The 27,141-nt window shown below is 45.5% G+C and overlaps 1 protein-coding gene across 3 annotated transcripts in view; it reads left to right on the forward strand.

Annotated features, from left to right (window-relative positions):
* Positions 1-6,344: 6,344 nt before the first annotated feature.
* The window catches only part of ILF3 (interleukin enhancer binding factor 3), a 29,561-nt gene continuing 8,764 nt past the window's right edge, over positions 6,345-27,141 (forward strand). Inside the window, exons 1-16 of one of the 3 annotated variants that reach the window (XM_045853533.1) lie at positions 6,345-6,519; positions 11,548-11,634; positions 17,171-17,267; positions 18,143-18,372; positions 18,502-18,679; positions 20,899-21,046; positions 22,428-22,519; positions 22,911-23,006; positions 23,597-23,708; positions 24,132-24,229; positions 24,808-24,919; positions 25,019-25,129; positions 25,481-25,680; positions 26,047-26,214; positions 26,642-26,779; positions 26,891-27,067. In XM_045853533.1, the coding sequence (XP_045709489.1) occupies positions 17,265-17,267; positions 18,143-18,372; positions 18,502-18,679; positions 20,899-21,046; positions 22,428-22,519; positions 22,911-23,006; positions 23,597-23,708; positions 24,132-24,229; positions 24,808-24,919; positions 25,019-25,129; positions 25,481-25,680; positions 26,047-26,214; positions 26,642-26,779; positions 26,891-27,067 (1,863 nt within the window). In that variant the 5' untranslated portion in view covers positions 6,345-6,519; positions 11,548-11,634; positions 17,171-17,264. The remainder of the gene's footprint in view (positions 6,520-11,547; positions 11,635-17,170; positions 17,268-18,142; positions 18,373-18,501; positions 18,680-20,898; positions 21,047-22,427; positions 22,520-22,910; positions 23,007-23,596; positions 23,709-24,131; positions 24,230-24,807; positions 24,920-25,018; positions 25,130-25,480; positions 25,681-26,046; positions 26,215-26,641; positions 26,780-26,890; positions 27,068-27,141) is intronic. The other 2 variants (XM_045853532.1, XM_045853534.1) reach the window with 2 other exon arrangements.

Here is a 27,141-nt window from a genome sequence, read left to right on the forward strand (position 1 = left end):
CAGCGTCTGGGCCTTGAGTATTTGTGGGGGCAGTAGGAGGCTGGTAAGGAGAACTCTAGCTTTGACTGCCCTGGGATTCTCTGAGCTGGGGTGACTGTGTCCAGGGGAAGTGAGGCCAGGAAGTCCTGTCTGCTGGCCCCTGTCTCCGCTTGAATTCCACCTCACCTTGCAGGTGGCTCAGGTTTCTCCTGAACAAATAACCTAATAGGTTCTGGTGCCTAGACTCCAGAAGGTGGCCATGGGCTGTCCACCTCCCACTGCCTTCCCTCAGTCACATGGCTTGGACACGTGGCCCTAGGCCTGCTTTGTCCCCTGGCCCAGGCATCTGAGGTGCCGCTTGGTCTAGCTGATTTGGACCTGGAAAGCTACACCCTGCCAGGCTGCCTGGAGGCTCACTGCTGCCCCCTGGTGCCAGCTGTCACCATCATCTCTGGGTCAAGTACCCCACCACGTTAACTGCCTTTCTCACCCCCGCCCCCGCCCACCCGGTGTCCACTTCACTGAAATTTTTTGTTAAAATAGCCACTTTTTTTAGTGTACCTTAGGAGGTTCACTATCTGTGTACCATACCTTACTTCTATTGCTCTCCCCATTCATTAAGGCAGAAAAGTTGAGTGACATGTTTAAATGTCGCCCAGCCAGCAGGAAAGTGGCCAACAAGGCATTTGAACCCAGGTCTCCTTCACCCCAAAGACCACACCCACTAACCTGTACTGGTGCACTCTGGGTTCCCTTGTTCACCTCCAGTCTTCAAGTATGTTTTTTCCTTATCCTAGCTCCTGTTAGCCCCTCCTCCAACATATTTCCTAAAACTGCCCACTTCTCCCCAAATCTTTAGCTCCCAGCCTTCATTATCACTCACCTAGACCAGTACAGTCCCCCACCCTGGTGCCCAGGTCCTTCCATCATGCCCCTGCCTCCAATGTATCTCCCACAGGTGCAGAAGGGGACCTGTGAACAACTGAGTTCACAGGTCTTCTCTGCTCAAGAACCCTTCATGGCTCCCATCTTACTCGGAATACAAGCCAAAAGTTCTCACTGCAGCCCACCAGGCCCTGTCCAATCTACCCTATCACCTCCCTCTTTCCGGTTCATCCAGCTACTCATGCCTCAGAGCTTGTGCCTGAAACGCTCCCCACCTGGCTCCTTCATTGGCTCAGTCCTCATCCTTCCACTTTCAGCTTAGGGATCATCTCCAGAAGCCTTCCCTGCTCCTCTAAAATTGGCCTCTCTTGGTGACAACCATGTCACCTTCTTTATTTTTTTCATGGCACTTGTCACAATCTGCAATCACTAATTTGTGTTTTCACTTACTAAGGATCTGCCTTCTTATCCAGAATGTCAGCTTGAAGTGGAACCAGTTCTTGCCTCTTCTTTACCGCCTTTGTTTGGATCGACCAGTGTTCGTCTCTGTAATTTGCAACTCTGAAAGGTCCATATCCAGAATGATCCAGGATGAGGTCAGGCCAGGGGGAGGGGGACCACTGCCATTTTAGAAAGGAGGCATGCAGGCACAGGTGTGCTGACCAGTCACAGGCTGGCCAAACACTCAAAGTGGCCCAGACAACTAACAGACACAAAAAAGACCATGCTGTGTGTTTCTAACTCTGTAACATTCTAGAACAGATTAAGCTAATCCTGGTGATGTAAGAAAATATTTAGGGATTGGCTAGTAAGGGCAGGAGGGAATTTCCTGGGGTGATGACACTATTCCTTATTTTGATTCGGATGGTACTCACACAGACATATACTATAAAAACGTTTGCCAAGTTGTACACTTATGGTTGTGTATATTATACTTAATTTTTCTAAAAGGGGGTGAAGGGATGTGGAAAGTTCCCTTTTGGCTCATCTATCTGTGAGGCTGGACTGGCTTGGGCATCAGAAGCAGGTGTGGTGGGTGACCCATGCATTCACTCCCTTGCTGTTTTGAACGCTCTAAGCCATGCATTCCACATAGCAGAAATACAGGAGTGAACAAGAACCGTGTTCCCTGGTTTCCAAGTTTACCATCTAACAAGGCAGACGGTAACTAAATGTGTAATAGGTAGTGATGAATACTCTGAAGGACAATAAAGCAGGGTAATTGGATAGTGCTCTTTAAGAAATGGTGGTCAGGCCCTGGCTACTGTGACTCAGTTGGTTGGGGCATCATCCCATGGACTGAAAGGTCACAGGTTCAATTCCCTGTCAGGGCACATGCCTAGGTTGCGGGTTTGGTCCTCAGTCAGGTTGTGCAAGAGGCAACCGATTGATGTTTCTCTCCCTTCCTCTCTCTCTCCTTTTCCCTCTCTCTAAAATCAGTCAGGGAAGATGGGTCTCTGAGGAGCTGTGAGGGGCTGAGGGCTGAGGGAGGGAAGGGAGCTCTGACTATGGAGGGAAGAGTACCTCAGGCAGATGGAACAGCCAGTACAAAGGCCCTGAGGTGGGAAAGTGCTTGAGTAAATGATGGGAGTAAGGTGTGAAAGGACACATCCAACTTTATATTATGGGTTTACATCCTCCTAGGCCAGTGGCACCAGCAGAAAGAACTTCTCTTTCTCACATAATCAGAGGCAAGTACTAGAACTGCCTCTCCTTTGGCCTGTTTTAGGGAACTATCTCCAAACCAGTCATTGAATGATGGGAGCGGTGAAGTTTTTTTTTTCTTTTAATTTTTAAAAATATTTTATTTATTTTAGTAAGGGGAGGGGAGGGAGGAAGAGAGAGAGAAACATCAATGTGTGGTTGCCTCTCACACACCTCCCACTGGGGACCTAGCCCACAACCCAGGCATGTGTCCTGACTGGGAATTGAACCGGCGACTCTTTGGTTCACAGGCCCACACTCACTCCACTGAGCCACACCAGCCAGGGCCCCATATTTATTTTTAAAAATTGTCATAAAATACATATAAAATTTACCACCTTAACCATTTTTGAGTGTCCAGTTCAGTACGTACATTCACAATGTTGTGCAGCCATCACTGCCACCCAGCTCCGGGACTCTTCACTTTCCCCAGTTGAAACTCTGTCCCCATTAAACAACTTATCATTACCCCTCCTCCTGCCACCCACCATTCTTCCTGCCTATGTGAATTTGACTCCTTAGGGTCCTCATGTACGTGGAATCCTATAGTAGTTGTCCTTTAGTGACTGGCGTATTTCACATAGCATACACCTTCAAGGTTCATTCATGTTGTAGCATGTGTCAGGCTTTCCTTCCTTTTTAAGGTTAAATGATAACCCTATAGTATGAATACACATTGTTTATCCATTCATCCTTTTATGGGCACTTGAATTGTTTCCACTTTTTGTTTACTGTGAATAAAGCTATGAACATGGGTGCGCAACTATCTCTTCCAGACTCTTTCCATTGGTGAATCATATGGTAATTTTACATTTAATATTTTTGAGGAAATACATTTTCTCGCTCCATCTGTTGGCTCAGCTTTCTTCTGGCTTCTCATTCTATCAAGTTCTGTTATTAAGGTACAGGCCCCACCCCCTAGCCACACCTTATATTTCCTTGGCTTCAAGATCAGAGAATGAGGGCTCCTCTTGCTCCACAGTCCCAGGACCTGGTGCTTACTGGCTTTGAGTGCCCCACTTTTGTCATTTACTATTAAGCTAATTTCTGTGGCCAGGTAATGGGCCTAGTCTTGGAGTCAGGCAGTGGGGATCTGCTTACTGAACTACTAATTAAGAAAGGTAGAGGGGTGGTTCCCCATAGCACTGTGGTCAACCCATGTCCACTCTACTGAGATGGTGGGAAGGTAGCTGGTATGGTTCAAAGCTTTCAAGGGGAGTTCTTGGGTGTAATCAGGGGAGTTAGAAGAAATCTTCGAAGATGAGGAATACAAGTGGATGATGTTCATGAGGACATTGAAGTCCTGAGGATGGCAAAACCTGTTTAGAGTGCAAGAGGCAGATAGACCTTAATCTTTAACCAATGAAGGGGAGGGTATAATGGGGAGAAGGGTATAGCCAGATGACAGGGGGTGTCAGTTAAGGCAAAGAAGTGAGAGAATAGTTATGTATACAGGGATCATTAACTATGTTGTAGTGGAAAAGCTCAGAGGCTGGGTTAGGGTGGAGATATAGTGATGAGAAAGGGCAGATGGCTTCTGGGGTCTCCATCTTGTATGGTGACGGAGGAGACACCACAGACATGGAGCATTGTAGATGTAACACGACCGGAGGTTTGGCTGAAAATCTATCCTGCAGCTCCTGGTGGGTGGGAGTAGTTGTGGGCCCAGGTAGACTACAGTTGTAAGGGAGTTTTGGTTTCCTCTAAACTTTCACTGCAGCCTAGGGGATCTTCTCAAAAACCCCAGGTTGCACAGGGCACAAATCCAGCATTAACGACCACATTAACTGTTTCTGCAGCACTTATTCCAGGTTGGCTACTCCAGCAAAACTTGGAGGTTGAAAAACTCCAGTCCCCTCCAGGGTTCCTCTGTGGAGGTTGCTGTTGGAAATCAGGATCCTATCTGCCCCTTTCTTCACTTGGGGTCCCTTTGATAGGGGGTTCCTTGACTCAAAAGCAAGTTTTTGAGGAATGTAACCTTGGGCCTTTCCCTAGGAAGATCTCCAGACTTGGGGGTCAGGAAATAAGAAACTTTCCCTGTTCTACCACGTGGTGGCGCTGTTAGCTTGGTCAAATTGCCTTGCTTCTTAGCCTGTTCTGCTGGTGTCAAGACACTGCTGATCTCTAGGGTGTTCAAGTCTGTTACTTTTATTATCAGTGACCTGAAACAATCTAAACTTAATCGTCTGAATACACACGCCATTAATTCTACCAAACTTTTCCTTAATTTCAAGTTCTCTTTAAGAAATATCTCCATGTTGGGGTGGAGGAGATGAATACTGTATCATTTATGAGAAAAACAGCAATAAAAATACAATTAAGCATCTCTGGGAGTAAAGTATCACTGTAGAGACACAAGAGAACTTTACAATGGCTGCCTAGGAAGAGGTTGTCAGGGTAGGAAGATTGACTTTGCCCAATCACACCCTTTTGCACATCTGCCATTTATATTATTTAAGTTACTGCTTCACAATCTTAAGTATAAATAAAAAAGCAGTAGGTATAGCATTCGCCCACTTCTGTAACCATATTTTTACACTCTACCTTTTTAATAATTACTTTGGGGCATTTGTTCTGAAAAAAAATTGTGCTAAGTGCTTTCTTTTACATTAATTTTTTTATTGTCGTTCAAGTACAGTTATCTCCATTTCCCCCCCACCAAATGCTTATATATATTCACCATTTTGTAGATAAGGGAACGGAGGCTCAGTGTTTGGTTACACCAGGGGACTCAAACCTAGGCAGACACTAGATCCTGCATTCTTTACAAATCATTTGTACCGCCCCTACATTTTTGCAAGACCCTCATTAAGCCGTAAGTCTTGAACAACTTCTCATCTCCTTCAGGAAGAAAACCTTTTCAACAACTTGCTCCAGATCTCGGAAGACCCTGAACCCCAGCCTCGCATCTGTCAACCTGCCTAAGCAACGAAGTCTGTAGAGTCCCAGCCCGATCTTGACCCTGCAGGGGTGCAGAGTTTAGATACATATTGTACATCAGGATCTCACAAAGCACCCAGGAGGATTCCGAACACGAGGCTTCTAAAAAAAATAGTGCTCGGTCCCAGGGCCTTTATTTGAGACCAATGATGGTGGCCAAGCATCGCAGCACCAGTTTTCCCGTGAATGGACCGTGAATCCTCAAGACAAGTCATTTTCTCCATCTGTGAAAGAAGGGCTGAAAAATCCGACCAGTTCAGTTCTGCACTTCGGCGTCTCCGGCACTGCCATCTGGAACAATCACCGCAGGTCTTCTCCGCCTTTCGTGGAGATTGCGGGAAGTGGGTTGGCAGCTCAGTGGGGTGGTTGCATTCCCAGACCGCACTGCTCAACAGAGATACCGGTACTTCACCGGCCACATTCTCCGAGGCGTTTCCACCAACGTGCACAAGGAGACGGGACTAAGATGGCAGCCAAGCCGCCGCCTCAGCAACGAACCACTCGGCCTGCATCACGTGGAAAGGTTCAAAACCGTCCTTAAAAAAGAGCGTTGATGTTGTCACGTGATGCAGGTCACTAACACAGCAAAGGGAAAGCGAAAGGTCCCTGTCACGCGGCCAAGGAGGAGTCTCAATTTGCCACTATCACGTGACCAAGCAGAGGAGTAAAAAAGGGGAGGGAACGTTTCGACGCCACGTGACGAAAACGCAACGGTTACGCTGTCACGTGACTACACCCCACCTCCCTTTTTTCATGCCTCCTCCCTCTCAAGCTGGACCTGCGTCGAGCAGCAACGCGGCGGCGAAGGGGCGGGGCTCCGGGGTCACGTGGCTCCGCACCTCCCCGGCGCGCGCCCGCCCGCTTGCTCGCCCCCGGCTCCTCCTCCTCTTCTCGCCATTGCAGTTGGTCTGAGCAACCCGGTGCGCACCGCGTGGCTTTTGGGGGGAGACCCCGGAGGGTTGTAACAGGAGGTCAGCAGCGGTTGCGGTTGGGGAAGGGGACGCCGACAAGGTAAGCTCCAATGTGGCGGCGGTCGAGCCCGCTCCCGCCTCTACCCCTCCCCCCGGCTCGTCCTCCCACTCAGCGCGGGCCTGGTTGTGGAGTTGCAGTGACAAGGCCGGAGGCACCCCGCGCTGCCGGCTTCTTCCCAGTCCCATCGCCTTATCGCCTGCCTCATTTCTCCCTCGCCAGCCGTGCTCCCGCGTTTAGCCGTTACTCTCCCCCATTGTGCCGAGGAAACAAAATGGCGGCGTCGGCGGCGAGGGCCCGGTGCGCGCGCATCCGTCCTCCCCCCTCGCGGCCCCTCGATCGGCGGCAGCGCCTCGCAAGGGGGGTGCGCGCTCACCGGGCTCCGGGCTGCAGCTTGCCCCGGGCCGGGCTTTTGTCTGTTGCGGCGCCCCGCGTGCGCGCGCGCACGTGTAGAGAACACACACCCCCCTCCGGTCTAGAGCGTTCTGGCCCGCGCACCCGGAGCGACCCCCCTCCACCTCCTCCTCCTCCTCTTCTTTGTCCCACTCCGCCCCTGGTTGCAGGAGGGTCCCAGGTTCCAGGGGCGGGAATCGGGGCCTCCTTTGTCCTTCTGTGGCGCGGAGAGGACGACCCCCTCCCCGGAACCTCTTCCAGACGCGGATTATAGAGGAATTTCATGGGATTCCCATATTCTTGGTCAGCCAGGCCTCCCCCATATCAGGATCCAAACTTCGGGGAAGACTTAAGATTTCCCTTTTTTTAGTTCAGGTGTTTCGTTGGTGTTGAATTTATCACAGATTCCTTAGGGATTTGCATCCTCCAAATGGTCATCTGGTGCGATGTTTGGGTGCATTGTAATGTGCAAGTTTGGGACCCAAACATGAGTGCTAAAAACCCCTTTCTACCTTATTTCCTCAAATAGTAGAATGACTGAGTTCTTGGGGTAGCTCTTGATGTTCTGCCCGGGTTATTCCTCCGCCTGGATGAATTATCTGGGGTGTACAAGGAACAGCATGGTCTCTACCAGCTCAATGCCAAAACTTGGTGAGAGTAAGCCATTCCTTCTAAATTACGAAATTGATTGAAAGTTGCTTGGGTTTCTGCTTAGGGGACGTGATGGATCAACAAGAAAGCATCAGTGTCTGATAAACCTCCCTTTTTTGGACTCGGGTATTTCAGATTGTGAATTTATGATTCTGATAGGTTAGGATTCTGTTCTCTTTACAGTAAGTGGTCTGGTGGCATATTTGGGGTCCATGGGGAAATACAAGGTGCCTCCCAAAGTTGAGACTCAAATTTACGACTTGAGGCTCTCTTTTCCTCAGGTGTCGGTGGTTGGGAGTCTACACAGATTGCTCACAGTGCTGCCGCTATGCTTTGTATGAGATGTTTGTAGGATGTGTGGGATGTAGGGACAGTAGCTGCTCAGGCTGTGAATGAAGTGTGGGAACCAGGAGCTCATTCACAGCTGTAAAAAGGCTCTAGGGAAGGGACAGGTGTTACTATCCCTAGTCCTAGGGTCTATGCCCCTGAGCTGTTTCTCGGCCACATAGGCCCCTCCTGGTCCCTGTAGTTTGGGAATGGAATCTGCTGGCCTTAGTGTTGTCTGTAGCTTATTGGTGACTGGCAATTACTGCCAGGCTTGGCCTTGCCCGCCCTGGACACTTGATTTGTCAGAGTCTCGTTATCCTCTAGGAGCTTGGACAAGCCTGCAAATCGTCCTTCTGGAGTGGAGTGGGGCCTAATTGGTAGTTTTGTTTTTCTTGATTTGAACTCATTTTAAAAAAGAGTTCCTTTAGTATACTTGAGGGTTTTTAAGATTTTATTTATTTTTAGAGAGGGAAGGGAGGGAGATAGACACAGACACACACACACAGACACACACACACACACACACACACACACACACACACACACACACACACCCCCAAATCAATGTGTGGCTGCTGGGGGTCATGGCCTGCAACCCAGGCATGTACCCTGACTGGGAATCGATCCTGCCACACTTTGGACTGGTTCGCAGCCTGCGCTCAATCCACTGAGCTACGCCGGCCAGGAAGAGGGTGTTTGTTTGTTTGTTTGTTTTTTGGAGACCCATATTCTTTGGAGTGAGGAATCAAAGGCTGTTTCTAATTAAAAAAAATTTTTTTTCCTGTCTAAAAAAAAAATTACACTGGCAAGAGCGGCTGCCAGTATTCTGATGACACATATATGGTGCTCATTTTCATTTCATGCTCCCCTGGTTAAGTTTTCTGGGTAGGGACAGGTGGAGTCAAGAGAGAAAAGAACCGCTTTCTATGAGTCTACGAGCCACTTCTCTTTGGGTGAACACTTAGTAGTATCTTGTTTGTCTTTAGGCTTCAGCCAGATACAGGGGTTGGAAATGTTCTCATTTCTGAAAAAGACTAGGTTTTTTAGGCTGGTCATCTTCCTCTTAATTACCTCTCTCACTCTCCTCCCCAATTCCTACTAATTCCACCTTTTACAGCTCAGAGAAATTATTCTTTTCCCCAAGAAACTTGAGTTTATACCTCCTTGAGGTTCACCTGCTACATTTTTGTCAGTTTATTAATCTTGTGCAATTTTGAAAGATGTATAAATGTCACCATCTGGTATTAGCATATATATGGCCCACAAAACGGTGACATTTTTTTTCAAATCATGCTTTGAACCTTCTCAGGAATTAGGATTTTTTAGGCTTTCTGTATTGGGTGCTTTTTATTTTAGCAAAGTCCTAGGACATGAAGATTTGATTTTTGTTTCCAAGGGAAGGGTTTGGAATTAAAGGCAGGTGGTGGTCTGATGGGAGTCTAGACACAGTTTGTTGGTGAACTGTGTTGGGGCCCTTGAAGGGATGAGGTTGACTTCAGTTTTCTGCTGTAGTATTTGACAGTTTCATTTGAAAAGGCTATCTTCCTTCTCTCCTTTGTTATTTAGGGTAAGTTGGTGCTATCTGTGATGCTAGCAGCATCATAGAAATAATAGTGAAAACTGGGTGAACAGGTGTTCATTAGGGAGCCTTGTCGATGTACTGATTTTTAAAAAATTACATCTTCTCATATTTGTGTTCTGTTAAATCCTTGAGATTTTTTCCAAGACAGAACATTTTGGATGATCCCATTAGAAATTGCAGTTGGAGACTCGGAGAGACTTAAAATATCTGTTTTCAAGATGTGTTAAGAAAGTGATGTCCATTTGAAATTTTTTTCTCTTCTTGGTTGAATGTCCATATAGTGAATAAATTAAAAATGTACACTGAGCCACACCAGCCAGGGTGAAAATATAGCCACCAGTTTTAACAGGAGAATGAGTTTGCTATCTCAGGGTCTTTTTTGGGGGGGAGGGCATATACATCATCATCAAGGATCATTTAGTCAAAAGGTAAATGTGCATCCTCTTATTAGACTATGTAAATTGGATCCATATTTTTATGTTCTTAGATGATTAGTGAGAAATGGTGTTAGTGGTGATTTGAGATCCATGATAGTTATTTTTTTTAATCCTCACTGAAGGATGTGTTTATTGATTTTTACAGAGAGCAAAACATCAATGTGAGAAATATTGATTGGCTGCCTCCCACATAGGTCCCAACCAGAAATCAAGCCCACCACCTTTTCGTGAGTGGGACAATGCTCAAACCAACTGAGCCACCTGGCCAGGGCAGGTCCATGATAATTTTTATGGAACATTCCAAACAGCTTGCCTTATTTTCAGTAGGATTGTGGTTCAAAACCAAGGGTAAGGTTTTATTGGGGTAGTCATCCAGGCCACTTCTTTTTCTGTAACTTGCCTTTCAACTGCTTTTATACTGAGTGTGTTAATAAATGTCAACAGCATAGAAAGAACCAGCCCAGCCCCATGGCTCATAGTGGCACCTAATAACTACTTGTCCTGTGGGTGACCTGTGCAGAATGCTTGCAGGAGGGGAATGTAGGTGCCCAATAAACAGAATTGTGGGCTTCTCGGTGAGAGCTCACCAGTGACCACAGCCTCACAGAGCAGATCTGTGAACAGACAGAGTGGAGAAAAGGTGAACTGAGTCAATTTTGGTGAAGTTACTTGAGATTGTTTTCTAAAATGTAAGGCTACAGCTCTGGAAAAACACTTAAGCAGTTTTTCACAAAACTAACAACTGCCATATGACCCAGCAATTTAACTCTTGTGCATTTATCCCAAAGAAAAGAACATACATATTCACACAAAAACTAATGCACAACCGTTCTTAGCAATTTTATTTGTAATAGCCAAGGCCCGGAAACCACCCAGATGTTCTCTAGCTTGTGAATGGTTAAACAAAAGAAGCTATATCCATACCATGGGATACTATTTAGCAATAAAAAAGAACCAATTGTTGATACATACACAACTTGGGTGGATCTTGAGGCAGTTATGCTGCATGAAACAAGCCAGTCCTGGAAAGTTACAAACTCTGCAGTTCCGTTTATACAACATTCTTGGAGTGGGAAAATTATGGAAATGGTAAATGGATTAGTGGTGGGTAGGAGTTAGGCATGGGGGGTGGTTGGAAGGTGAATGTGTCTGTACAGGGCAATAGGAGGGATCTTTGTGACAGCAGTGGTCTGTATCTATTTCATTATCTTGTTTGCAAAAATGTTACCATTGGGGGAAATAGGCTTAAAGAGTACATTTGATTACTGTTATTTCTTACAATTGCAGGTGAAACCAGCTATCTAAAAATGAACCATTTGCATTAAAAAAATTTCCTTGCCCCCTAAAATAATTCACATTTGAGTGTTAATGTCTTTGAGTGAAAATCTTTTTTCTTCTTAATAGGGGAAAAAAAACATTTTTGGGAGAAGTAAAACTAAGTTGCTTGCTACCTTTTAAAAAGTCTTCCAAGGCTTTCCCCTGGGGATAGATTGGTGGTTGCCCCTGCCCCTTACAAGTTGGGGACAGTTTCCTACACTGGCTTCTCTCACCTGCTTGCAGCCAGAAGAGCATGTTGGAAAGAGGGTTTGATAATTCCCACTTGGAGTTATGTTAAATCTTCTGCTATGATATTATATTCTCTAACAGGCAGATTTTAAATTTTTATTTTTTTATTTTTAGAGAGGGGAAGGGTGGGAGAGAGGAAAAAAAACATGGATCTGTTGCCTCTTGTACCTGCCTCAGCCTGAGACCAGACCTGCAACCCAGGTATGTGCCCTGCCTGGAAATTGAACCAGCACACTTTTGCTTTGCTGGAGGATGCTTAACAAAGTGAGTCACACTGGTCAGGGCCAGGCAGATTTTAAAACGTTTCTGTTTGCTCATCCAAGAGTAGTTGAAGTTATCCCTGTAATACATTGTATTTGTAGTTTTACAACCAAAAAAGCACCTTTCCACGGTCACCTTCAATTCTTGATATTTGCAACTCTGAGGCAAGTGATTTGCTGGAGGTCCCCCAGCTGCTAGGTTGGAGAAACTAGGTGGGGCTTCTGTTTCTAAGACCCGTGGGTTCTCCACAATACTAGAGGGGTTGGGGTCCTATGTCCCACAGACCAGTGGTAGTTCCAGAAACATTTTAAGGAACAATCTGTATTTTCCAACCTTTTATTTTGTCAAGGAATACATCTTACTTATGTTTTAATCAGAGAGAGTGACATCGATTGGTTACCTCCTGTACATTCTCCAACTGGGGATTGAACCTATAACCTAGGTATGTGCCCTGACTATGAGTCAAATCTGCAGCCTTTTGGTGTATGGGACAATGCTCCAATCAACTGAGCCACCTTGGCCAGGGTGAGAGAAAAGGATGTTTTAACACTGAAATAAAGGAAGAAAATTAAACTTAAGGGATGGCCTTTTACATTGAAAATATTTGTGAAAATCTATTCCTAACTCTATACCTTTCTACAGATCAAACACTGCTGCAGACAAAACTTGAACCTGTTGCATTAGATAGACTTCAGACATTTGTTGGACTTAATTTCTCAGAGTAGTGCCCATAGCCATATTACAGATTGGCATCTTCTGCCTGGGTTGCTTTGTTGAAGTTATTACTTTATTTATTTGTTGAATTTATTGAGGTGACATTGTAAATAAAATTACAGGTTTCAGGTACACAATTATATAATGTATCATATCTATATATTGTATTGTATGTTCACCACCCCAAGTAGTTACTTTTTATGTGTCCTTGATGTGACTCTAAATGTTTAAGGGGTTAAGTAGTAGCATGTGTGTATTATTTAACTTCACATCCCAGCATTGGATAATTCTGGTGGTCAGGAAAACCAGGAGCTGGGTTGGGTCCTTGTACACTTCAAAGTCTAATTCAGTCTGTTTAGGACCAATATCCACTCCAAGACAGTTCCGCAGAGTCCCTGGAATAGCTGTAAGATTTTGTGAAATACTCTAGAAGCGGGGTGGGGGTCCACCCTAGAGGAAGAATGCTGGGGTCATACCCGCTAGGGTGTTAATACCATACTGGCTCATTCTATGAACATTTGTTGATCCACACATGCTAATTTGGGCATGTTTCTTTCCCAACAGCTAGTGCCACAAAGGTCATATTCTAATTAGTGAAAGGTCAGAAAAAACGGTCATCACGCTGTAAGTACAGTGTTTTTTGTGGTTCAAACTTCTGTAACTACTTGCTGTAAGTGGGCTGGTTTTAAGAATAAAAGAAAGAAGCTTGATTCCATTGTGTTAAAACATCCTAAATGGGCCCTGGCTGGGTAGCTCAGTTGGTTAGAGCATCTTCTGGATACACCAAGATTGCAGGTTTGATCCCCTGGTAAGGACACAAATGAGAATTAACCAATGAATGCATAAGTAAGTGGAACAACGCATCTGTGGGTTTTTTTCCTCTCCCTGTCTCTCTTCATTCCTCTCTCTAAAGTCCATAAATAAAATAAATAACTAAATAAATAACTAAATAAAACATTCCAAACCACACAGAGGTCATGTTTAAAATCCTGTCCTTTACTCTCCTCATTCTCTCTGGGTTTCTTTTCAGAGCGGCTGGACTAGTAAAAATTAGGTTGCATTTGTGCCCAGATTTGAACCATAAACAAGGTTGCTACAGTAGCTTTGTACAGCCTTTTATGTTTGTTTGTTTGTTTGTTTGTTTTAAGTTAGATTGGTAGCCCTGGGTGGTGTGCTCAGTGGATTGAATGACAGCCAGTGAACCAAAAGGTTGCTGGTTCAATTCTCCGTCAGGGTACATGCCTGGGTTGCTAGCCAGGTGTGAGAGGCAACCGATCGATGTTTGTTTCTTTCGCACATCAGTGTTTCTCTCCCTCTCTTTCTCCCTCCTTTTTCCTCTTTCTATAAACAAAATCTCTCTCTCTTTTTTTTTTTTTTTTTTTAATTGGTAAGGAGCAGTGGAGTGTTGGCATGTAGATGGGTGTTGTGGGCTTTTTGGTAGTGGTGTTTCTTGCTAAAAATGATTTTAAAGGTTTCTGCTCATCCAGAAGACCCCTGTGTCCATTAATGAGATGGATTCCATGGTATTCAAGACTAGAGCAACTGACTTCTGAGAGGCTGATTTGGATGACAAATCTGGGCTTACAGAGACAAGCGGGGCCAGTTTTGTTGTCCTGTAGAGGACTGTTGACTTCCGTTTTTAAATGTTTGATTTAGTTAAGATAATTAATACTCGTACTCATTTTTTCCATCTGAATCAAGAAGCATTGCTACCAAGGCTGGTGTAAGGGAGGAAGGCCTGGGATAAATGGACTACAGGTGGGCCAAGCTTGGTGGTCAGAGCCAGCCACAGCTCAGTGAATCCTCTTGGGACTTTTCTAGGTCCTATGTCTCAAACCAGAGGAGGATCAAATAGGGCAGCCTACTGGAGCAGAGGCACACCCAGGTTCCTGAAGTTTTAAACAGTGAAGTGAAGACAGGGGATGGGAACCTACTTGCAGGCTATTTGTTGAAGAGGGGTGCATTTGGGGGCATGTGGGTGTAGGGAGGCACTTTGGATGGGCTGATATTTTGACACAATGAATGTCCTGTTTCCCCAGTGGGAGAAGGGGGGTTTTAGGCTGTTTACAGCTCTATTTGTCACATGGTATTTATAGTAGTGATCCCCTGCATCAACTCTAAGTGAAATTAGAGTACCTTTTTAAACAATTTTCAAAGTACGGAGTTGGAATGTAGAGATATCCAGTGGTGGCAAGTTATTATTTTAAGTATCATCATGGATTCATGGATTTGCATAAATGTAGTGTGCTGAATCCATTTTAGTTACATATTTGAAACATTCTGTTAGGAAAAATCTAAACATACATAAAAGGTGACACAATTTTACAGTGAATGCCTGCCTGAATACACACCCTAGATTCTGCCATTGACATTTGACTTTCACACATCTGTCCATCTGTTGTTCTGTTCAGCCTTCAGTCCACTTTATTTTTATGATGTATTTCAAAGTAAGCAGAAAGTTCAGTCTTCCCTCAAAATATTCGAGTCCAGGGATTATTTAGAGTTCTTTTTTTCTTTTGGAGCAATGCACCCATTCATTGAATTCTGACCACTGCACACACCAAATCTCTACCAAGATGTAAATTAAGATCAACACTCCAGAGAGAGCGCCCTTAGGCCCTTTTCCAGGTGTTCCCTGTCACCATTTCCCAGAGACACCTGTTGTTTCGAATTTTTTCTCATCCATTAGTTTTGACTATTCTGGAACTTCATACAGGTGGAAGTATTATTACTACTTTTTAATACTTAAGTTTCCCTGAATGTAGCCAGTGGGAGCCCTTACAAGTGGGCAAGCCTGGATTAGCCTTGAAGTACTTCCTTGTTCTCTGACACTACACCGTGTGACCCTGGCCCACCTGGTACAATTTCTGTATCAGGTGCTGAATCAGCTACTTCCCCCAGGAGCTCCTTTCAGTAGGTTTTAGATGATAGAGAATATCAATCCTACAAAGCCCTGGATAAAAAGGTCTGAGCCACCTGGAACCTTGGTTAAAGCTTTGTTATTTTTAACGTCTCTACCTTTGTTGTTTGTGGTGGAGGGGGGATGTGAAACAAATAGGTGGTGTACAGTGAAGCATTTGCTCCTGTACCACTTCACATTTAGAGAGAAGGAGTTTGTCCTTCAGGGTGCGCTAGCCAGCCAGGTCAGAGGGAGCGGGACTTGCTGTGTCCATCATCGTCACAGCAGCTAGCCCATGGCCTGGCACAGAGAAGGTGCACACTGAATACATGCTGAATAAATATTCTTTTAAACATCAGCTTTCATTATCAGATTGATGAGGCTCCAGCATAGGTATGGCCAGGACTGGTGGCTGTTTAACATGGGTCCTCGCCATTAGGCTATGATTTTTTTCCCCAGTGGCTTTGTTTTCTTTTTCCTTAAAAAAAATTTTTTTTTATTTATTTTTAGAGAGGAGGGGGAGGGAGAAAGTGGAGAGAAACATCAGTTGGTTGCCTCTTCCTTGCCCCCAACTGGGGACTGGTTTGCAGGCCAGCATTCAATCCACTGAGCCACACCAGCCAGAACACTTTGTTGTTGTTGTTTTTTTTAATTGATTTGAGAGAGAGAAACTTTTGATATGTTGTTCCACTTAGTTATGTATTCATTGGTTGATTTTTGTATGTGCCCTGACAGGATAGAACCAGCAACTTTAGTGTATCTGAACCATGCTCTAACCAACCGAGCTGTCTGGCCAGGATGGAGCCTTTAAATTTTCAGTTCCATTGCTAGGTAGTTGTGACACATTGTGAGAGTTCTTGTTTTGTCCTATCATGTCAGTGTTTATCCTAAAAGTGGGTGCCTTTCCAGGATAAGCCTGCTACCCTGGCCCGTGACTGGCTTAGATTGATGGAGCTAGCTGTTAGGTGGTTGCATGCAGTGGGGGTATTCATCAGTTCCATATTGTGCTGATGGGATTTTGTTGTTGTGTACTTGTTTGAAAGATTTCAATGTGGACCAGACTTTTTATACAAAGTGGGAGTTCAGTAGGTTGTAGTCAGCATGTCATTTGGAGTCCAGAATTACAGCTGTGTTTATCCTGAAGCCTTTCAGTTGTCTTAACCTCTGCAAAAGTGTGTCCATGTGGTGCAGTGGTCACATCCACGTGATGTTGCAAAAGGTTCCTGACTTTCAAGTTTATGGAATCCTCGTGGGGTCCTGTGTCTCATGCTTTTTCCTTTCCTCTCTTCATTGCCCTTAAGGACCAGAGCTCTGTTCTCTTTTCCCTCTCCAATCATCCAAATATTGCTGAACATTCCTACCTATACCATTTCTTGGAGCCTCATTATTTTTATTTTTTGTATTTGTAAAATCTGGCATACTTTGTATGAGAAATGAAGAAGAATGCCCTGGCTGTATGGTTCAGTTGGTTGGAGCATTGTCTGGTATACCAAAAAAGTTAAGGTCCGATTTCCAGTTGGACATGTACTGGAGGCAACCGATTAATATTTCTTTTCCTTCCTTCTCTCTCTCTCTCATCAGTGATCATATCCTCAGGTGAAGATTGAAGAAGTGATGAAGATAGAAAAAGCAAAAATCATCTGTGTGGGCCTGAAGTGAGACTTGGCTTTTAGAAACCAACTGTTTTTATTTTTAGGAAACTTTATGATTAGTTGTATCTTGGCATAGCAGTGGTTACTTGGAAGTAAAGATGTGTCCTGCGGTGATAATGGGGCTCCTTAATGAGATAGCACTGCTGTCTTGCTGCTAAAATTTATTCATCTATGAAATATTTGAACCTAAAAAGACTTTCTAATCTTATAGATAGCTGAAGTATTGATAACACCAAGGAGATCCGTCACAATTTGAAAAGATAATCAAAATTTGATTTCCAGACACTACAGAAAAAGAAGTAAAAATGGTAAGAAAGTTTTCCTTTAATCATAGGTACGATTTCTTCATTTGTGTACAAATACATTTGTAGTATTGCTTCAAAATACTTGATTGTATAATTTTTATTTAGATTTCTTGAATTATACTACATAGGGTAACAATTCAGGTAATATAGACATGTATAAAGTAAGTGTCCCCTTCCCCATTGTCTAGAGAAAGAACAACCATTGTTTAGTTGTCCTGTTCTTAGTGTTTATATACAGGGGTGGGCAGAAGTCATCTTACAGCTTGTGAGTATGTGAAACACAGTTTATTCTTGTATTATTGTATTACACCTGTAAGTCTACTTTTGCCCACTCTATACAGTAGTTCCTCCCTATCCATGGCTTTGCTTTCCATGGTTTCAGTTACCCATTATCAACCACAGTCCAAAAATATTATGTAGAAAATTCCAAAAACAAATAATTCAAATTCACCTCAATCTCATCATGTAGGCGTTGTGTCATCATCACATCACAGGAAGTGTGGAGGACAGGAGAGTACAGTGCAATGAGATATTTTGTGAGCCAGAGAAATGCCACATTTATGTAAACTGTTATTAGTGTATTCTTGTAATTATCCTATTTTTTATTAGTTAATCTACTGTACCTGATTTATAAATTAAGTTTTATTATAGATATGTATGCATATGGAAAAACAGTATATAGATGGTTCAGTGTTATGCACGGCTTCAGGCATCCACTGGGGGTCTTGGAATATATCTGCTGCAAATAAGTGGGGGCTACTATACTCTTATTTTCACACAAATGCTAAACTGTAGTTATGAATTTTGCAGCTTAAACGATAAATAGTGGATTGCTTGGTCTCTTCACATTGGTTTTAACTGAGTTTTCCCATTTCCAGCGTCCATTGCGAATTTTTGTGAATGATGATCGCCACGTAATGGCAAAACATTCTTCCGTTTATCCAACCCAAGAGGAACTGGAGGCAGTCCAGAACATGGTGTCCCACACAGAACGTGCTCTCAAAGCTGTGTCCGACTGGATTGATGAGCAAGAGAAAGGCAGTGGTGAGCAAGCTGAGTCTGAGAACTTGGACATGCCCCCGGAGGATGAGACCAAAGAAGGGGCCGGGTAAGTTTGAGGTTTTGTGGGGGTTTTTTTCTCTCCTAGGGAGCATTTCCTTTTCTAAAGAAACTCCAGCCTTTCTGAGTTCTGGTCAGACTGAATTCCTCATATAGCATTTATTGATCTGTCCTTTAGGGAACAGAAGACAGAGCACATGACCAGAACCCTGCGGGGTGTTATGCGTGTTGGCCTTGTGGCAAAGGGCCTGCTGCTCAAGGGGGACTTGGACCTAGAGCTGGTGCTGCTATGCAAAGAGAAGCCTACGACTGCCCTCTTGGACAAGGTGGCTGACAATTTGGCCATCCAGCTCGCTGTGAGTGTGACCACTTGTACTGGATGGGGCTGGGGGTGTTGTTGAGGATATGAGGCAGAGGAAGAAGAGATGCCCAACTGTGTAGTGTGTGCCAAGAGGCCCACTCCAAACCTACCCTTGTACCTGCTGTACTCACACCTTCTCAATGACTAATGGACAGATGCCACAGAGCCACTTCAGTTCTGTGGAGAGTGGCTAGCTGATGGCATTGTTGCCCAGACACTCAGGCTTTGAGGAAGGAGCCAGTACCTACCTAGAGCTAGGCCTCACTGGATGTGAACTTCACATCCAGATTCAGTTGAATGGGTGGGTGGATGGATGAATGGATAATATCATTAACTCACCCTGATCCAAACCAAGGACATCACCAGTAACTTTTTAAAAACCGGTGTATTTGTCTTGTTACAAAAGTGCTACATAAAAGCTTGTGGCATTTCTTGAGTATCTACACCAGATCCTAGGCCAAATAAACTTTTTACATGTATCATTTCATCTTCATGACGCCCCTTTTAGATAGTGCTTTATCATCTAAGTGCGTGGGAAGAGGAACTGACCGCAGCACCCCCAGCTAATGAGTTCTGGGGCTTCAGAACCTCCACAGATCACTGTAACTTGTTGCCTCCTTGGGACATTGTCCTCCTGGATTTAATGACAGGATGAGCAAAAACAAAAGTAAAAAACCCCACTCCTAAGAAACACCATTCACTTTTGTATTTAAACATGAATTCTGTCACATATGACTGACAATTTGGGATTCAGGCTAAAGGTTAGAATTGAAGTGTGGAGCCTAATGTAGTATACAGTTAATTCTGAAGAACTATTTAAAACGAAGCCCTAAGCTTTTCTGTTTTAGTAGTGATTTTAAGTTAATTTTATTCTCATTAATTAAAAAAGGATTAATTGAAGAAAATTAAGCTGATGAAAATTTTTCTATAGGAAGGACAAGTTTTAAATAAAGAGTTGGCCTTTAGAGAAAGATACAGAGAAAGTGTTTGTTTGTTTGTTTTTTGTTGTTGTTGTTTAATTTAGATTAGTGTTTTTGACTGGGGCAAATTTGGCCCTCACCACCCGCCTCCAGGGGACATGGCAGTACACAGTTTTGGTTGTCGCAGTGTGTAGAGTAGGGTGCTACTGGCATCTACTGGGTGGAGGCTGGAGATGCTGCTTGTCACCCTATAGTGCCCAGGACAGTCCCACTCTCCAGAATAATCCTGCCTGAAGGCCAGTATTGCCAAAGAGGAGAAACCCCAATTTAGATTTTTTTCAAAGTGTGTCTGCCTTCCCTGCATATAATATTTATTTTGTTTCCCTTTTAAAAAATCTTAAAAGCTTGCATTTTCTTTTCTTTCTTTTTTTTCTTTAAGATTTTATTTATTTACAGTTGGGTGGGGGAGGGAAGGGAGAAAGAGAGGGAGAGAAACATCAATGTGTGGTTGTCTCTTGCACAGTCCCTACTGGGGACCTGGCCTGCAGCTCAGGCGTGTGTCCTGACTGGGAACTGAACTGGTGACCTTTCAGTTTGCAGGCCAGCACTCAATCCACTGAGCCAGACCTGCCAGGGCACAAGCTAGAATTTTGTTGATCAAGGCATATAAAATGGTATATGTAAGAAAGCAGAAGTCATACTGTTGTAACCATTTTTACGTACAAATGCGTTTGCAGTGAGTACATGCTTTACTATGCACCAGTGTTACAAACTATTTTATTACACACCGATTTCACACCACACATTGATGGCCACTCATCCTGGTGAGGAAATATCAGTGGGTAGATACCCACTCTGCTGGGTGCTCTGCTTTCTGTGCAGAGTCCAGTTTAAACCTCCTGCAGCCTTGTGGTACAGGTCATGTTATTTTACTGAGTCCATTTTACAAGTTAGAAACCACAGTCTTAATGAGATTAAATGATTTGTCAAGTCATATAGCAACCCAGTGACAAAACATTGAATCACATCCTTATTTCCTCCCTGACCCTGAACTCCTGCGTGTTGCATTAGGAAGCTCCCTATTATGAAAAATCACCTCCCTTTCTCTATGAAACCTGAAAATAGCCACAGACCTTGCAAGTAAGAGGAAGGTCCTGACCCTCTAGATGAATGGACTGCTGTCCCATCACACCCCAAGAAGTTGGCTTGTCTCTTGCAGTAACCAGTGGGACTAAATAGAAGTGTTGAGTCCCCTGAGGAGAAAGTTTCTTGAAAGTTGCATTTTATTTTGTAGGCTGTTACAGAAGACAAGTACGAAATACTCCAGTCTGTTGATGATGCTGCGATAGTGATAAAAAACACAAAAGAACCTCCATTGTCCTTGACCATCCACCTGACATCCCCTGTTGTCAGAGAAGAAATGGAGAAAGTACTCGCTGGAGGTAGGAAGGCTGAGAAGGCCAGCAGGACTTTGGAAACTTGGTGTTCCCTCACTATTCAAATGTGCTATTCAATTTTAGACTGTGTTGATAAAAAGATACTGGTGTAGCTTCGCCCACTTTTACTCTGAGATCACATCTCCCGTTTGGTTTCGGTACTGGGGAGTTTGACTAAACGGTTGCACTAAAAGTGAGTAGCACTTTTCAGAGGATTGCACCATTTTGGTTTTTCTTAATCCTTAAATGCTGTCATCAGTGTTAAACTTGGTTTTTCTGTTGAGCCATTCTCTTCTCTGGCTTTGAAAAAGTATGTCTTGGGTGATGTTATGGTTTTTCAAAGTATGGAAGATAATCGGACGGTTTCTGCATGAACATCATGTTGGAGTTGCTCAGACAGCTTGTGGTGCGGCAGAACTGAGGTCTTCATTTGCCTTCCTTCCCTTGGCTGCTTTTGTCAGTTCAGTGATTGACATGCAAAGAGCTGATAACAGAGTTAAGTAGGAGTGTGATTTTTCTGAAAAGCTCAGACACTAATGCTTTCACAACTCAAAGTCCACCCAGGGCCCCTTGTGCTTCTCTTTTGTGTGAATGTTTTTTAATCACAAATCTCACACCACAAAGTAAAGGCAGCGGGCCTTATTCATCCCTTATACACACACGTATGGCAGAAACGACAAATGCTCTGTTTTTGCTGCAGCATAGGCTCATACTTAGCATTCCTATTGCTGTTCTTTGATTATCTGTGGTTCTCATACCTGATCCCAACTACCAAAGCCCTTTTAGTTTATCAATTTAGGGACGCTGGACCTTTGACCAACAGGACTCTCTCTGTCAAGGGCTGGGGCTAGGGCAGTCCTGCCTGGTGGGCGGAGGTGGTCCCCTTTGCTGCAGATGCCTTGGGATGGCAGTTGTGGGAAGCAGAGAGGGAGTTTATTTCCACTCCCCCACCTTTTTTTGTTTTGTGATTTTTTTGTGTGTTTTTTTTTTTAATTGAAATTTTTAGCATAGCTAATTTATTGGGAGATGATGGGGAGGAAGCAAGGTAACAGTCTGTTAGAAGATAGGATCCACCTATCTATCCCTTCCCTTACGGGATTATTCCTTATAGAATAACTTTCCATTTATGTATTCATTTTTGTTTTTTTGTGTTTTTTTGTTTTGTTTTGTTTTTGTTTTTGTTTTTTGGAGTGGCCTCCAATTTTTACAATTTCCTCTCTGGGCAGAGTTAATGCACTCTGGCTTTTCCTACCCTGGTTCAGGGCAGAAATGACTTGAGATTCTGGGAGCCTCCACTGCCCTTTAGGAAGCTGCCACATCCCCTTTCCACCTGACAGAAACCCCTTGGTCAAACTGTGCCTTGTCTTCTTATTCCATCCATGAATAGAAACGCTATCAGTCAACGACCCCCCGGACGTCCTGGACAGGCAGAAATGCCTTGCTGCCTTGGCGTCCCTCCGACACGCCAAGTGGTTCCAGGTTTGCATTTTGTTCTTCTATTTGTCTTTTGGTAGAAAATTCCTCAGTTTTAACTTGGCTAAAACTTGCACCGTAAAGTTTCGGTAACGTTGAAGAGCACTGTGCCAAGCTTAGCACCTGCAGGCGTGCAGTTGCTAACGCAGCACGCATAAACAAATTTGACACCCCCCCAGGAGACTTGTGACTGAGTAGGTGGGTTGGTGCTGCTTTGTGCCAAGAGTAACATTATTGTTGTCCACGTAGTGGCATCACTGCCAACCACACACTTGATGGTTGTGAATGTTCACCCTTTACCCTGGACAAAGTAGCACCCTGAGGCTTGTGTTGTTCATGTTTGCCTTGTGTTCTTGGAGGTGCTTTGGTGTAAAGAGCCTGTGCTTTGTTCCTCTAGGCCAGAGCCAATGGGCTGAAGTCGTGTGTTATTGTCATCCGGGTCCTGAGGGACCTGTGCACCCGTGTGCCCACCTGGGGTCCTCTAAGAGGATGGGTAAGGCATCTTCTAGCTGTGGCCCCCTGGGGATTTTGTACACAGGGACCTTCCTTTATAACCCAAGAATATCATCTGGTAACTGGACCAGAATGGCATTTTTTAATATGACCACTGTGCCCCTATCATAGCCGCCTATTGAGCAACTACTATTTGCCATACTTTGTTTGGAAGCTGAGAGTGAAACCAGTACCCCCTCCCTACCCCCTCATGGCAGGTACACAGCTCAGCTTAGGGAGGGGGCTGGCCAGGCAGCACACTTAATGTGACATGCCCCACTCCATGATGACACCTTTGTACCTGCTTTTGGCCAGCAGTCAGTAAGTGGGCCTACAGGCCAATTGTGTTGTATTTTTAAATATAAGTACCTACACAATACTTTTGATGTGGCCTCTTGGCCTTTGTGGCTGAAAACATTGACTGGCTCTTTAAGGAAAAGCTCTGGGTGTTCTATCTTTGGCTTAGCCCTGACTTGTGATCTCGAATGGCTGTGACTATGCCACCCCCTCTTCACACATACACAGTGACAGCTGTTTAGCATCACCAGCTTCCCTCCTGGACACTGGCTAACTGTTCCTCTTGCCTTTCAGCCCCTTGAGCTTCTCTGTGAGAAGTCCATCGGCACAGCCAACAGACCCATGGGTGCTGGCGAGGCCCTGAGGAGAGTGCTGGAATGCCTGGCTTCAGGCATCGTGATGCCAGGTTGGGGACTTGTGCTTTGCAAGTTTCAGGGAAAGGACAGGGATCAAGGCTATGAGGCCACTTCCTGGCGGGTCCCCTGACTGGGTTAGGGCAGCAGTAGCCCCATGTCCCCCTAGGGCTAAAGCATGTGACTACCCTCTTGCACCATCATATCCAGCCCTGTGCCGGCTCCGCAGCTGAGACTCAGGGCGGATCTGGGGCAATGGTGACCCACTCCCACGTGAGCTCCTTGCTCTGAGACACATGTGGATTATTTCTCTCATGGGCTGGACGCTGAGTGGGTCACCGAGCTCGGCGTGTTTTCCAGAGCTGGGTGTGGATGGGGCGCGGGGGGGTAACGCATCTGGTTCCCTCAGCCAGTACAACTCTTCCGAGATGCTAAAAGATAATCCTCTGCATATCTTCCTTGTTTCCTGCCTTCAGATGGTTCTGGCATTTATGACCCTTGTGAAAAAGAAGCCACTGATGCTATTGGGCATCTAGACAGACAGCAACGGGAAGATATCACACAGAGTGCGCAGGTATAGTCATCGCCATTGCCACTGTGAGCCCTTACCCAGTCTGTAATCACTGGCTTCTAGTTCCATTACTGGGTATTCTCAGGGTCGCCACTGGACTTGTAGGCTCAGGTTGGGGACTGAAGGCGAAGGGATTATGACTGATACAGGGAGCCCCAACCTGGGCTGCTTCTTTCCCCTGGCGCCACGCATGGTTGTAGCCTGCCCCTCGGCCTGCTCGAGTGCTGTTTTCAGACACTGAGTTCAGCAGGGATATATATTTGTTGTATAGATCATTCCAGGGGTCCTTCCCTTACAGGCCTACCACGTGGCTCCGTGTGGCAACCAGTCCCCAGGTTGGGGTCTCCTGTATTCCTCCTCTTAAGGCGGGTGGTCACAGGCTGGCCTTCCCCCACAGCAAGGCTGGGTCCTGGCAGTCAGGCCCTCCCTTGGCTGTTGGGGGAACCCTTGCTGTTGTAGGGGAGACCATTAGCAACCCCCTCAGCTCCTGCCCCTTACAGAAGGCACTAGTAAGCGCACGTACCTTGGCCAGGAACACAGGACAGCTGAATCAGGTTCCTATTCCTCTTTCCCTTTTCCAGCATGCTTTGCGACTAGCTGCATTTGGCCAGCTGCATAAAGTCCTGGGTATGGATCCTCTGCCTTCTAAGATGCCCAAGAAACCAAAGAATGAAAACCCAGTGGACTACACGGGTAAGTGTGCTAAGGGTTTCAGGCTGGGCAGTGGCCTTGTGGACTCCCCACATAGCATCTGGCTGGACTCTTAGTCGCTTCTGTCCTAATCTCTTTCAGTTCAAATTCCCCCGAGTACCACCTATGCCATTACACCAATGAAACGCCCAATGGAGGAGGATGGAGAGGAAAAGTCTCCCAGCAAAAAGAAGAAGAAGATTCAGAAGAAAGGTACAGGCATTCGTTCTGGGGCCTTTTTATCCTCCATTTGCTATCAGTTAAAGTTATTTAACACAAAGTGGGGAGATGCCTTACTTTTTCCAGACATCATACATGAGTTAAGTCGTTTTTAAAAGGATTACGTATAATGTGGGTGTGGGTACAGCACACAAATGGGATAGATATGCCCCAGCTGATGACCCCAGGGGTGGCGTGTACCTGGGATCACCATAGGCAAGGCCTTGGAATAGACTGGGGCTACCCAGTCCATTGTGTCCAGCAACAAAAAGCCATCAGAAGAGTCCCCCTCCCTGGTTCAGAACTGACTGGTGTACCAGAGTGATGTTGGTGGTCTTTCTCTAGAGGAGAAGGCAGAGCCTCCCCAGGCTATGAATGCCCTAATGAGGCTGAACCAGCTGAAGCCCGGGCTGCAGTATAAACTGGTTTCCCAGGCGGGGCCAGTCCACGCCCCCATCTTCACCATGTCTGTGGAAGTAGACGGCAGCTCGTTCGAGGCCTCAGGACCATCCAAGAAGACTGCCAAGCTGCATGTGGCTGTTAAGGTAAGGTGGCTGGGGGTGTTGTTCAGCCTCTGTCTTTTTATTAGACAGTGAAAGCACTTTCTTTATCTGGTGCCTTCTTCAGAGCTGTTGTCTTCTATTTAAGCTCTAGGTGCAAACACCGAGAGGCTTAGGGAGGGCTTGCAAACACTGAAATGGTTAGGCTTTTTAATGTTTATCAAATCACATGTGGCCAGATTGCCTTTATCATCATGGCTGGCAGGCAGAGGGTGTCTGCCCATGGCTGGACATGTGCAGAGCCTTCAGATTGCTGGACACCACCCTAGGATGCCTAGGATGCATCTGATTCAGGGTGCCTAGGTGCTGAGCCCCGTCCCTCACTGGGGGCCTTGTGGGTCTCTGTTCTAGGTGTTACAAGACATGGGCTTGCCTACCGGTGCTGAAGGCAGAGACTCCAGTAAGGGGGAGGACTCAGCTGAGGAGACGGAGGCCAAGCCAGCTGTGGTGGCCCCTCCGCCCGTGGTAGAAGCCGCTTCGACCCCCAGTGCTGCCTTCACCTCAGATCCCACTGCCGAGGTGAGCCCATGGTGGGCACTGAAGTGCTCAGCAGGATGGAGCAGGTGGCTTTGTGTCCTGTGAGCCTGTATGGTTGTTGATTTTTGTCATTTTCCCCCCAAAGGAGTCACCTTCCAGTTGGGGAGCCTATAAGGGGGAGCTGGGTGTGGGCTTTTAAGCTACTACCAAGAAGGGTTTGCTGATGTTGACCCAGCACTTAGGGTTGCACCGGGGTGGCCCTCAGTCAAGGGCAGGCTATTTCCCAGAGGGGCAGAGTACAGGTGGAGGTCATCCTATTGCTAGGAGGCTCACAGATGACTTTGAGAGGTGAGGGTGGTATGGGACAGCATGGTTCAGAGTGGAGGACCATGATGCAGGAGTAGCTGTCCTCCACATGCTGGAAAGCCCTTAGCTGAGTGTGTTGGTTTTCTTTTCTGTTTTCCCTGAGAACGTAAAACAGCAGGGGCCGATCCTTACCAAGCATGGCAAGAACCCTGTCATGGAGCTTAACGAGAAGAGGCGTGGCCTCAAGTATGAGCTCATCTCAGAGACTGGTGGCAGCCATGACAAGCGCTTTGTCATGGAGGTGAGTGATCCTGGAGCAGTTTATGTGAAAGCCTGGCATTTTTGGAGAGTCCCTGTGCCTTAGTGGGAGGCTTTGGATCACCCCCAACATGTGTTCGTTTTTCCCGCTTAGGTCGAGGTAGATGGACAGAAGTTTCAAGGTGCTGGCTCAAACAAAAAGGTGGCAAAAGCATATGCCGCCCTTGCTGCACTAGAAAAGTTGTTCCCAGATGCCCCTCTGGCCCTTGAAGCCAATAAGAAGAAGAGAACGCCTGTGCCTGTCAGGGGTGGACCGAAATTTGCTGCTAAGGTAACTGGTTGCCTCTGACATCTTTGAGCTAGGCTTTGGTTTGTCTGTGATCTGAGCCTGAGGTGAATGTAACT

Source organism: Phyllostomus hastatus, unplaced genomic scaffold (genome assembly GCF_019186645.2).
Source record: "Phyllostomus hastatus isolate PE091 unplaced genomic scaffold, TTU_PhHast_1.1 phas_contig_98, whole genome shotgun sequence".
Taxonomy (NCBI): domain Eukaryota; kingdom Metazoa; phylum Chordata; class Mammalia; order Chiroptera; family Phyllostomidae; genus Phyllostomus; species Phyllostomus hastatus.